Source organism: Armigeres subalbatus, chromosome 1 (assembly GCF_024139115.2).
Source record: "Armigeres subalbatus isolate Guangzhou_Male chromosome 1, GZ_Asu_2, whole genome shotgun sequence".
NCBI classification, from domain to species: domain Eukaryota; kingdom Metazoa; phylum Arthropoda; class Insecta; order Diptera; family Culicidae; genus Armigeres; species Armigeres subalbatus.
In genome coordinates, this window is record NC_085139.1 from 56257745 (window position 1) to 56271332 (window position 13588).

The following is a 13588-nucleotide window of genomic DNA, read 5'->3' on the forward strand; positions in this document are numbered from 1 at the left end:
CGACTCGAAAAATTGGAATTGTACATACTTTACAGTTTTTACCACATCATAACATTATGCAAGAATATACTTTGATGCTCACACTAATACTATGTTGAAATTTACATAATACATACACTAACACGGTTAACGCTTGAACTGTAATTTAAGGTTTCGCGAAAAGTTGATTTTTGCATTCATAAAATCAATTCTTATTTGCATCAATTGTCCCTTTTTCAAGTGAATTTTTATCACAGGTTGCTATTGCAATACAATTAAACTAATCCCATTCAATTTGTAGTGGTTTGTACCATGAAAGCAAATAATTCAAAGATTTTACACTTACCCCTGGTATCAAACACTGCGGGGGAAGTGGACAATGCTCTAATAACGCAAATTTTTTCTTCCCTCCAGGGTTTATTTCGATAGCTGTGAATCTTAATATGTTCCTTCTTTGTTATCATTGTGATTCCAGTGGTGATTGGACTAATATAAATGAGAAAATACCTGATTAATCCACCTATCGGTATTGATGCCTTTCACATGTTTTACATATGAAAAAAATGTATAAAAAAAAGTTAAAAATAGCACTGATAGGTAAATAGGGTAAAATGCCCAATAGTGGACCCCCTAGTAGCGCAATTTTGCTCTTCCTGTCATAAGGAGTAGAAGTTTTCAACATATTCATTCTGCTTGATATCTAATAACATGTTCTGCATCTCCCCTTCAAGATACACACATAAAACACTCAAATACACGACGTTATTCGTTGAAATTAACATTTTAAAGGCTGATTGAATTCGCCCTATAGTAGACCCCCTGGGGGTCCATAATAGGAAATTGTTTCCCTATAGTCGACACTTCATTTGATTTTCATGTTCCGTTTCGGGACGTTCTGCTTCCCTATTATGGACCCCCCAAAACATTCCTATAGTGGACACTCTCGTGTTTATTTTTTATAGAATTGTAAAATATCATCTAATTTCACTTTCCATAGCATTTCCAATGCATGTAATCAAATCATAGGACTAGGTAGGTTCTCCCGATGGAATTTCATAGCAAAATGTTTACATTGTGCTGTAATAATGCAAAAATGCCTGGAGGGTCCACTACTGGTTGGGGGTCCACTTTTGGGCACTTTACCCTATATTCTATAATTCACATTAATTTTTATTCATAACAAGTATCGCCGTTGAATGCAATTTTTTTGCGAACAAATTGCGTTTAAATGGATTTTAATGCTAAATGAGCAAAGCAAAGAAATGGAAAACTAAAGTACCCCAAGGTAGTCCCCCCCAAGTAGATATAGGAGTAAAATTTCATATTGATAGGATATGAAAAGTTAGAAAAGTTTTTATCCATGTTGCTTATACGATACATACAACGCGTAATCTCGTCGAACAGTGTAAAATTTAAACATTCTTGATAGAATGGGTAAATTATTATTAGTATTGCAAGTGATGTTGCAATTAATGCCTTAAAATATAATTGATTTGATAAAATAAAAATAGACATTTTATTATGAATTTGCAAATCGGGCAAGATGGATCAGCACATACTGGACGGCATGGAATGTATTACAAATATGTTTCGCTGATGATTAAAAGATTTTGAGACAAGAACTATGGTACATATTAATTTCAGATTGTTTGTTGTCATGCTATCTATTCGTCAACAGCTTTAACAATCAGATTTAAATAAATAACATCATTATAAACCTATCTGCGTGTTATTTAATGTTGTAAATAAGTGCAACATTGATTACAGAGTGACCTGTTGTTTGATCCATCTTACCCTGCAATTTTTAATTGACGGAAACAGACATTTTTTGATGATTCGAAATGGAAGGCAAATCTGGATTTTCGTTATCTCATATGGCCGGGGCTCCGCCAAATCGTACCAAGCGCCAACAGAAAAATAGGGGAACTGGGGGTAGGACGCCCACGTTAAGGAAAATGCCATTTTTATCAATGAAAACCACCATTTCAGCCAGTTTTCATCAGCGCATACTGAAGAACAGCATATCTGCGACTGACTACCGATAACAGATATCTAATTGTCCATTTTATTGCACAGAAATTTGATTTTTAAAAAGCACTTGAAAAAAAAATGATTTTGAAACCATGCGGGGTGAGATGCGCCAGTGGATGGGTTAAAACGCGCATGTGCTTATCGTACTGATTTTCATTTTAATTGCCTACATTAAGGCAATTAACCGAATGTTTCAGCTGTTTCGGTCATACGAAATGAGCATGGGCGTAATGCCCCACACCGACCTCAGAAGTTTGAAGGCCCATAAAATCGTTTTAAAACCATTTTTGACGACGATTTCGTGTGGAACATAAAGAACACGAGTAAGCAGCATGGCTCATGGCTCAATTATTAATTTATCAATGTATAACAGCGACAGAAAGACTAAATTCAACCGAGCTAGAATTGCATCAAAACACGCAAAAATCGTTTTTTCGAGTTTTTCATGTATAACTAGAGAAAAATCATGAAATATATGTATCCAATGGCAATATTTTTCATTGCTTTATCGTATAGACTATTGAAAATAATCAAAATGGGGATATTTAACCTTATTCAGGGGTGGCGCGTTTTAACCCCTATGGGCGTGCTACCCCCACTTCCCCTACCCGTTTTTATGACTAAACTTTCGGTTGGCAGATTATTAGATAGTTAGATATTTAGTTAGTTAGTTAGATAGATAGTTAGTGATTGCCTGACGATAGTTATGCGCAATTACTGGTAATTGTTACATGTGTTGTCTGTTTGTCTGTGGTATTTGTTTTAGTATGAAAAACTATGAGATAAAACAGCATGAAACGAACTCACAAATATGCTTTTTCCATTGTTGAGAATTTTTTCCAAATGCTTCTTGGAATATCCGTACTCACTGCTCCATAGCATTCAGAATAGCACGAGAAAACTTGTCGGTCCAGCTACTGAAACACTAAGTTCACTTCGGCCACTATTATTCTAGTTTTTTTATTTGTGATCCGCAAATCATCTTAAGCGTGTTAATTTTAATATTAGCTGTTGAAATGAACCATTTTAAGCAAAGATTGAACCAGTCAAAAAAATCTATTCCACCGTCCGAATAATCACACGGAACCAAGAAAAAACAGAGCAGCAAAAATATGAAGCTGCCATACTCGCGCACGGATTACTTCGATCTCCCGATTACTAATTGAGTTGTTTAAAGAAGACATTTATCGTGCTATTGGTCAATTTTGTCAGACAAATTATTGGAGTATCAATGAGAGATATTCAATTGCAACGAGCTACGTGAGCGCAGAGGGATGTAAATGTACGTAAATCTTAAAGTGTCGCTCACAGAAAACGCGAACATGAGCATCGAACAAGACAGCTCAGTTTTGTGAAGATTGATGTTGTGGACGGACGTGCGTAAAAAAAATGGAAAAGAAAATGAAATATAAAAAAAAATTAAAATGAGATCAATGATGGAAAATTTAATTGTGTTCTGTGTTTGATACAATAAATAGAAGAAAACTCGACAATATGTAAATAAACAATGTTCCATGATGCTTGATTTGCATCCAAGTAAGCAGCACAAGATTAAGCTTGAGTTATCAGATTGATAATCTATATAATAAAAATGAAATGGTCTGTGTTCGTATCCGCATAACTCGAATACGACTGGATGGATTTTCTTCATTCCTTCAGCAGAAACGGTCATTATCGTTTCCGACGGATATATGATATTTCCTCACGCGAAAATTATGAGTAAGATTAAGCAATATTTAAAAAACTAAAATTAAGACTCGTATGGAAACATTGCATGGGCAGTTCGGAACGCGCATTTTCGCCTACTATGCAGGACAACGTCTGCCGGGTCGATTAAGATTAAGATTAAGCTTGAGTAATCAGATTGATAATACTCACATGCTGATCAAATCATTTCAACTACTGACTCTCTACATCTCGATGTTCTATATCTCGATATCGCTCCCTATGTCGATGGTTTCCTCAGTCCCTTCAATCTACATACAATGAATTATTGGCAGTGGCTGTTTTTCTACTCGCCGCTTCCACATCCAGGCGCTATCGTATATGCGCAAATAGCCAGCATGAGTTAACCGCCAGAAATTTGTATGGCGAAAGACATCTAACGCGGGTTTTCTCAAAATTAGGAAGTTTTCATGAAAAACTATTTGGTACCGGTTATGAAGGATGGTGTCCGCTACTACGCCTACCAAATATTTTTTCGATAAAGGTGCTTAATTTTGAGAAATCGAACCTTAGATGCCTTTCGCCATACTGATTTCAGAAAGTTAACTCCTAGTGTGCCGCTGTAATTACGCTCAAAGCAGGCGATTCATTGGGAATTCTACATCTCGATAACCTCCCTATCTCGATATCTCTCTATCTCTCTATCTCGATGTGTTCTGATCATATTTTGTTCAGGATTCACTCTCCTTATGTCGATATGTTAAAATTTTTAGGCTACTAGACCATCTTTGGACAATAACAAACACATCAACATCAGAAAACGACATTTGTTTTGTTGTCATTTTTCATAGCAACGAGCTTTTTTGGATCTAGTACCCAATTCAATTTTTATTTCATTCCTCGATCTCTCCCTATCTCGATGGTCCCTTCAATATCGAGATGTGGAGTACTCAATATGCATGCACATCATATGTTTAGAAAATGGACAATGTGCAACAATCTTTCCACATATCTTGATGAGACTTGAAGTAGGCTGTGCCTTCATAGACTCCCACACAACCAGGAGGCGGTTTCATGGATCGGACGGCTCGGTAGAACAAGATATGAACAATTGACCAACAAAATTAGACTAATCTTATGAATAAAGCGGATTTCTCGCTTAACTTTTCAAAAGGACCTAAGTAACATTTTTTTCATGAATTAATTTGAATAACGCAATCAACAGAACAACATAAAAGCTTTTGATTGCAGTACTCAAATTAATTCATGAAAAAAATGTTACTTAGGTCCTTTTGAAAAGTTAAGCGAGATTTCTTCTTGAAATTTTAGAAAAAAATCGTGAAAATTGAGGAAAAATTTCCATTTGAAGCTCAAGAGAGCTTTGTGTGAAAACTCATTAGAACTTCCCATGCCACTTTCCGATGGAAATTCTGGTGAATGTCCTTAAATAACTTCCGCTGGAGGTATTAATGGAGAACCTTCCATAGGAATTCCCAGAGGAACTTTCGACGGAGGAGTTATTGGAGAAACATCCGGAGGACGTCCTGAATGAACTTCCGGAGGACTTCATGGAGAAAATTCCTTCCTCCTCCATAAGTTCCTCCAGAAGGAACTTTATCGAATGATTCTGCAAGAATGTCTTCGGAAATTTCTTCAGAAATTCCTTCAAAGAAATTCCATCTCCGGTAGTTCCTCAAGGAATTTCTCCTCCAAAAGTTCCTCAATGAATTTCTTGGCAAGTTCCTCCAGGAATTCCTCCGAAAATTCCTCCAGAAATTCCTTCTCTGGAAATTCCTCCAAGAATTCCTACGAAAATTCCTAAAGGAATTCCTCCAGAAGTTCTCCGGAAGTTCATCCAGGAATTCCTTCGGAAGTTCCTCCAGGATTTTTTTTCGGAAGTTCCTCCAGGAATTCCTGAAGGAACTTCCAAAGGCATTTTTGGAGGATCTTCCGCAGTTCCTCCAGGAATTCCTTCGGAAGTTCCTCCAGGAATTCCTTCGGAAGTTCCTCTAGGAATTCCTTCGGAAGTTCCTCCAGGAATTCCTTCGGAAGTTTCTCCAGGAATTCCTTCGGAAATTCCTCCAGGAATTCCTTCGGAAGTTCATCCAGGAATTCCTTCGGAAGTTCCTCCAGGATTTTTTTCGGAAGTTCCTCCAGGAATTCCTTCGAAAGTTCCTTCAGGAATTCCTTCGGAAGTTCCTCCAGGAATACCTTCGGAAGCTTGTCCATGAATTCTTTCGGAAGCTTCTCCTGGATTTTTTTCGGAAGTTCATCCAGAAATTCTTTCGAAAGTTCCTACAGGATTTCCTCCGAAAGATTCTCCAGGATTGCCTCCGGAAGTTTCTCCGGAACTTCCTTCGGGAGTTCCTCCAGGAATTTGTAGTCGGCACGGAGCGATTTGTCTTCAAAATCACGTGGCTTAAGCGCCACTCCATGAAGAAAACCACGACACAATTTAATTTGCCCGGATGAGACTCCCATAAAGCGAGTTCATTTATTTTCCAGATAGGATTTACGGATCGTTCCAACTGGCTACAAGCTAATTCTTGCCAAACGTTATCACCCTATCTATCGCAGTATGCCTTATAACCACGAAGTCACTCAGAGAGACAGTGGGAGGGCACCACACCTAATACACGCTAAACGAGAGTGCACGGTTGGTAAAGTAGTTCACCTCCACATGGTGCCTACCGGAAACGATAGTCTCTTAATGCCTTTGAGTTTGCTAGGCAGCTAAATGAGCTACACCAAGGAAGCGCGATAACGCATTGAGACTGACGTCAGTAAGGTCTCAATTATAGTACTGACAGATGTGTTCATGGTTATGTGTTAGCGAGGGCCGACAGTCGAGCCATTCCGCTCCCCTAGTAAAGCCGGGTGACTCCGACTCGAAACGGCGGGTGGGCTAATGGTCAGGCTGCCTTCCGTCCCATAAAACCGTGGCGGGCCTTGTGGCACGCCGTCCAATCCGGCCACCTAGTCGGCGACTAGGTAGAAGTAGTCTCAGATGATATTATCTGACGCGATCGGGCTCTGAACACGCAAGTGTCAACCCACGCATGGCCTCCCTGCATGCTTGCATGCATAGACAACCATGAGATCATAAAGGCGACTGGTTCGGTAGGATTCGATGGCAGCTGCAAGGGGGACCCTTAATATATGTTTAATTCCCCAAGTGTCAGCGGTAGGGGCGCTTCTAGGGCAACGGGAGATCCCTTTGCAAAAAGGGGTCAAGAGAGGTCACCTTCCACTAGGGAAGAGAATGGTGTAGAGGTAGTCGCTAACGAGCACGACGTTAGCACCCCTCCAGCGGTGATGTCCTGGCTATCGACACGCTCGGTGGGCAACTAGCCGGGATCCGGTTAGTCGCCGAGCAGCTTGATTAATAATATCAGCAAGGATCTGAAATAGAAACTGCTGATACTTCGACAGTCTATTCAAGCTGCAAAGCAAGAACAAGAGACGCTCATCACGAGGGAGGTGGGAAGCGAGAATGTCGATGTAGACTCGCAGACCGAAGCCTTCTCCTTCCCAAGCTGTACGGAGGGGGCGCAAAAGGCGACTGAAGTTACCTCGAGTGCCAACGTGGGCCTAGAAACGCCGAACGTCGCACGGTCCATAGGGCCAAACGGCGGTTGGTCGCTACGTGCAGTGATACTGCCAAGTCCGAGAAGGAGCCTTATCGTCGAGAGAGGGTACCTAATCGAGTGAAGCAACGAGGGATGGGTACTGGTGCAGCCCAGGCTACTGAAGCTCCGAGTAATATTAGCCAACCTGCGACAGTTGTTCAGCGGACCGAAAATCCCTGGCAACTTGTCAGCAGGACTAAAAGGAGAGGGGAAATTCATCACCCGGCACGGAAACTAAGGGACAAAGGCGAGACCCTATTGGTTAAAACCGACAAAGACAGGTACGCCGAAGTCCTGAAGTTCATGCGAGGTGCCGAAAGTATTTCGGCACTAAGTGAGGACGTGCTGAAGCGTGGAGCACAAGCGTCTCCGTAACCATAACTCTCCGGTGTAATCAGCTAGACGAAGTAGCCGAGGCAGAGGATCTCATCTCCACGATTGAGGTACAGTGCGGGACAGAAGTTGAGCGGACTTCTGTACGACTTAGAGGGAGACCCTTTGATACGCAAGTAGCAACCTTTGTCGACGTTGCGGTGAGGAAGGACATTTTGCGCAAGCCTGCGATAAGGTACATAGGTGCCTTATCTGCACTAGTAGGAAGAAAGCCCTACTTGGCCATATAGTGGTGGCAATAAGAAGACGCAGTGCGGGTAGCACTGCTGAATCTTAATCATTAGGTAACTGATCAACAGCTGCTGTGACAGTCGGTTTCCGAGTCGGAGTCCGACGTCGCTAATTTTGCAGATCCGTACCGTGTCCCTGCCAACAACAGCAACTGGGCCGTGGACGGGTCGAAGATGGCGGCGATTTGTACAACGGTTTCCGATCCAAGAGGTCGTACACAGACCTACCGAAGGTAGATCGAGGTCCTGGCCTCCAGCACCGCAAAGTGCGGCCGTAGTGGCACCGGTGACGGACGAAGAGTTGCTTGCGGTGGCCAAAACCCATGACACGAACAAAGCTCCGGCTATGCAGAGATCCCTGGACGACTGTAGTTTCCCCGCTAGATGAAAGAGAAAGTAACGGGTGCTTTTGCTGAAGCCGAGAAAGCCACCCGGCGACCCCTCGACGTATAGACCTATCTGTCTGCTGGACACCACGGGGAAGTTCCTTGAGAGGATCATCCTCAACAGGCTTACCCCGTACACCAAAAGTACGGGCGGCAATCAGTTTGGGTTTCGTAAGGGTAGTTCCACGGTAGATGCTATCAACTCTGTGGTGAAAACTGCGGAGGTAGCGATTCAACGCAAGCGGAGAGGTACCCGGTTTTGTGCGGTCGGGATGGTTGACTTCAAGAATGCTTTCAACAGTGCCAGCTGGGAGGTCATCACGCTCTCGTTACTCCGGTTTGGTATACAAGTGGGCCTGTACAACATTTTAGAAAGCTACTTCCAGAATCACGTACCATTATACGAGACCGATGTTGGTCAGAGTAGTGCTTCTATGCAGCAGTCGGAAAGCGCCGATTAGTGGGTAGCTAGTCAAAAGGGAGTGAAACTAGTGGGTAGCTAGTGAAGAGGTTGACGCTAATGGAAAGCTAGTAACGTGAGCGTGCGTAGTCGCACAGAAGCCACCCAGAAGTAATGCCACAAGGCTGTACCGGGAAGATCCCGGGTCTGTGACCAGAGTGGTTTTAACGGGTCGGTGGTAGCCAGCCCCGTTCGCCGGTAGCTCACCGATGTCTGGATGCAAAAAAAAACGTGAGTTCGCCTATCATCACCGGCTGACTCTCTCCACTCGCCAGCTCGATTCATAAAGATTCGTCTCTCTTTCTCTAGCTATGTGCGTTTTTTCCTTTTTCCTATCTCTAGCCGTTCGTGGTCTGTGCTCTAACCTTCTAACGTGACGTCACGATTTTTTGAAGCGCATCTCCTCCCTTAATAGTCGAAACGGCTAATACTGGTCGATAACGTCACCACTTCATATTACCGCTCTTGGCGGAACTGCGCTCCTGTTACGCAACGTAACTTTCCGTGGTGGCAACAAAAGACTCTCTCACGCGTTTTCAAGGGCCCGTGATGGCGGACCCAATTATTGTCGGTGGGGTTCCAACTCAATTTAAACTCCAACTCACGACAAATAAAAACGGCGTGATCAGGGATGCTAGACACACAGACTTGTCTGTATTTATACAGACATTTGGTCTTGCATACAGACATCATACAGATTACAGACATTATACAGACTTTTGATCAAAGTTACAGACTTTTACAGACATTCAGTTTTAAAAAAACTTTGGGCTGGAAACAGATTCCTGTTGGGCTTTCCAATTAAACTATTTTGGGCATTCAAACAAAATCGTTATGGGGATTTCGTACGAAATTCTATAAGGTTTCCAAATGGTACACGCAGAAAAAAGTATGGTACAAACAAACATATTTGAGGTATATTCTAACAACAGTTCAGTTTGTTCTAGCACCAAACATAAAAAACGTTTGAAACAAACATAATGTTACATTTGAAGCAAACGAAAACTATTTTTAAATCAAATATGCATTTTAAGTTGCTTCAACCACCGAAATTATTGAATCAAACATGGATATTATTGTTTTGGTTAGACCGCAATTATTGCAATATTTATATTCTGGTAGCATTTGACTACCAGATTCTACAATTGCTAACGTTCATATTTCAGGATGTTTTTCAGGTTCAATAAGGTAAGTAACTTATTGAACCCGAAAAACATCCTCATCAGCAATTTGGAAGCAAGAAAAAACTATAGATAGTAGAATCTATCCAGTTTTCCGCGAGCGGTAATGGCCGCCAGCTTGCCTGCGGGTAAGTCTCTGATTTGACGTTTCTGGAGGTCAACTGCACCCACTATTCGAGCATTTTGATCAATGTGGTATATAAGAAGGCTTGAATTCACTGAATCAGCACCTTCTTATATGCAACATTGGTCAAAATTCTCGGAGCGGTGGGTGCAGTTGACCTCCAGAAACGTCAAATCAGAGACTGACCCGCAAGCAAGCTGGCGGCCATTACCGCTCGCGGAAAACTGGATAGATGAGCGAAAGCATGACTGAGCACACGCGCATATGACGTCACAGCCCTTAACGTTTCCATTGAAATCGTGACGTCATGCTTGTTTGGAGACACGTTTGACAGTTCGTTTGGAGACAGAGGATTTATCTTCGCTCATCTATATATTCCACTATCTATCATATTATCAGTTTGTGAACAAACATGAATATTTTTGAATCAAATGGATGAAATTTGTATCCGTGTATCATTTTGGAGTTCCGAGCGGAGCCTTTCAGGCTTTTGATCGGCATCCCTTTTGAGTTCCAAACAGAATCCTTTCCAGAATCCTAAAATTGATACAAGCGTAAGAACGTGGAATTATACAAATTTTCAAATCATTTCCATTCTATGGTAAAGACGTTGTATTGCAAATCGAGATTGCCCAAAATATGTTTCCATCTAAATTAAACACGCACCATTTATTTGATTACTTAGCCTATTTCCCATAAAAAGATTATTTATTAATGCAGCAGGATTAACGAAATCGCGTAGCATTGATTCGACACCCTAACCGAAAAGGCGTCTCTGTTGACGAAGCACAAACTGTGCCTCCCCACATTGCATTGCAAGCAACTGTTCCGATTCATATGCATTTCCAAAGCTCGCATAACAAACACCTGGTGGTGTTGCGTTGGATGCACAAGCCCTTCACGGATTGACGCGTTTTCGGGTCTATCGTCACACAAAGTGAAGAAAGGAATTCCACTAGGCGATAGCAGATGATTTTTATCTCTTTTGCTAGTGTGGCACCGCTTATCGAGAAATCGAGTTATAAAGCATAAAAACTCTGTACAAAGATACAAAACATGTTGTCTCTGATTCCACCACGCACTTCCCAATTAAAGTGTGTCACCGTTGCTGAGATTTCTCTGATTGCGGTGGCACTGGTTGAGCTATTTTCAAAGCAAACAGAATAAGGGCCCAAACGACAGTTCCCACCAAGGCATACTGAACCCCTAACTAACTAACCTGGACTGAGAGGTGTCCCCTGGACGGCTGCAAGCTGCCCGCCATTCTGCAGTAGACTCCCGATGAGCGACGCCGACGGTGAGGACTCCGCCAACGACGAGGGGTCCGGTCGGAGCTGCGGCGCTAGGATGAAAACCACCCCGAGTATAATCCAATTCATTATCGTCCGCTCGTACTGACATCACCGAATGCTCATTTAAATTTTAATTGAAGGGAGCACATGGTGGGAGCACGCGGCCGGGCGGTTGTAACGGCTACAGCTTCTCTATAATGGCTGCAATATTTCCGTAGACGATGAAATCACAAACTACGGCGAGTGGAATTGACTTTGCATCAGCTGGGGTCGTATATCACAAAGCTTCTTGACTTGCTAAATCGCTTCCCGCTGGTAATCACACTGAAACATCTGACACAAACACGGATTTGCTTATTATTTCTTCGGTTAGCTGAATTGATATTCACGGAACTTTGATATTATCTTAAACACTAGCACATGAACTACGAAACACTACACACTACAGATGATAGGAAACTTGGTAGAGATATGATTAAGATGCGAGCTCTTCGTTGGCCATCATATTTGCATTTACTATTTTGCAGGCAAATTTCAAAATTTATTCATTCATTCACGGAATTAATCTATTGATCTTCTTTTGCAATGAACACAGCTTAACACCTTCCACCCATCTCACTAACTCCGGGTAATTCATCTCACGGAATGATCAGAAAACCAATGACACTTTTACGCTTTTCATAGCGACCCTACACACATACAGACACTCAAACTCTTCTTCAGAAAAACGAGAACTCAAACAATAGGAACGCGGTGTTACAGGCGGTTTTCTTCATAGCAACGACGCACAGTAGCAGCTAGCGTTCTGCTGATCCCAGTTCCGGCTGACATGGACGTTGTTCAAGTGGCGTCTAATAGGAACACGTTGGCTTTCAGCCCATGAACAGTAATAGACAATTCTTGTGATCTAAGTCATAGGATGCGTAATGGTAGCTGCAGCAGAGGTTGTTGTTGGAGCTGGAGTTTCATGCCGAAAGCAACACTGTAAATAGAGGAGAAAAAGAAATATTTATTTTACTAGTGAATGCAATAGTTGCTGAAATTTCTGAATGATTTGCTTTCTGGCAAAGTCATGTGCATTTTTTTCAATCAATGTGAAGAAACGCGAGATAAAGACGAGTTCGATGGTCTAGTGGCTAACGCTTATGCGTTATAAGCAGGAGGGAATCGGTCAATCCTGTGATATCGTATGTAAACCAAGTAAGCCATGAGTCTGAAGAGCAAAGGGTTGGCAGTCTGAATATTGTGTACGCTACGAACGGATAAATAAAAAGGTACTCAGTGTTACAGTAGTGTTGATCATACGGTTATTCCATTCATCCGGATTTCCCAGTTATTCGGTATAAAAAATCCCAGGCTCGTCCCTGTGAGGATTGAGACGGGTATGATATAATATATATATATATATAAACTGAATAAGAGAGCATATACATTGGCTACCTTCTACCAAAGCTGTGGCACCACTAACGAGCTGGGAACCGGCTTCATAATGCTGGGAAAGATGCGCCATCGTGTGATTGGGTGGCAGCCAATCAACGCAAGGATGTGCAAGCTGAGAATAAAAGGCCGTTTCTTGAACTATAACATCATCAACGTGCACTGCCCACACGAAGGGAGACAACTGTACCGCGCTAATAACACACTAAAGTTCTATGAGAAGTTGAACCGTTCACGTAAGGGCCACGTGCCACAGCCTGATATGTGTAAGGACATAAACGGGAACCTTCTTACGAACGAGTGTGAGGTGTTCCAAAGGTGGCGGCAGTACTACAAAGAACACCCGAATGGCGATGTGGCAGACGAAGATGGCGGTATGGTGATGGACCTGGGAAAACGCGCGCAGGACATAATTTTACCGGCTCCGGATCTCCAGGTAATCCAGGAGGAGATTGGCCGGCTGAAGAACAACAAAGCCCCTAGGGTTGACAAACTACCAGGAGATCTATTTCAACACGGTGGTGAAACACTGGTTAGAGCGATGCACTGGGTCATTACCAAGATTTGGGAGAAAGAAGTTTTGCCGCAGGAGTGGATGGAAGGTATCGTGTGTCCCATCTACAAAAAGGGCGATAAGCTGGATTCTAGCAACTACCGCGCAATCACATTGCTGAACGCCGCCTACAAGGTACTCTCCCAAATGTTATGCTGTTGACTAGCACCAATTGCAAGGGAGTTCGTGGGGCAGTTCCAGGCGGGTTTTATGGGCGAACCAGTGCTG

At 42.4% G+C, this 13588-nt stretch overlaps 1 protein-coding gene across 1 annotated transcript in view; it reads right to left on the reverse strand.

Annotated features, from left to right (window-relative positions):
• LOC134208419 (uncharacterized) overlaps positions 1-13588 on the reverse strand; it is a 320420-nt gene that overhangs the window by 281275 nt on the left and 25557 nt on the right. The window contains exon 2 of the mRNA XM_062684394.1: positions 11298-12352. Coding sequence (XP_062540378.1) covers positions 11298-11457 — 160 coding nt within the window. The 5' untranslated portion in view covers positions 11458-12352. The remainder of the gene's footprint in view (positions 1-11297; positions 12353-13588) is intronic.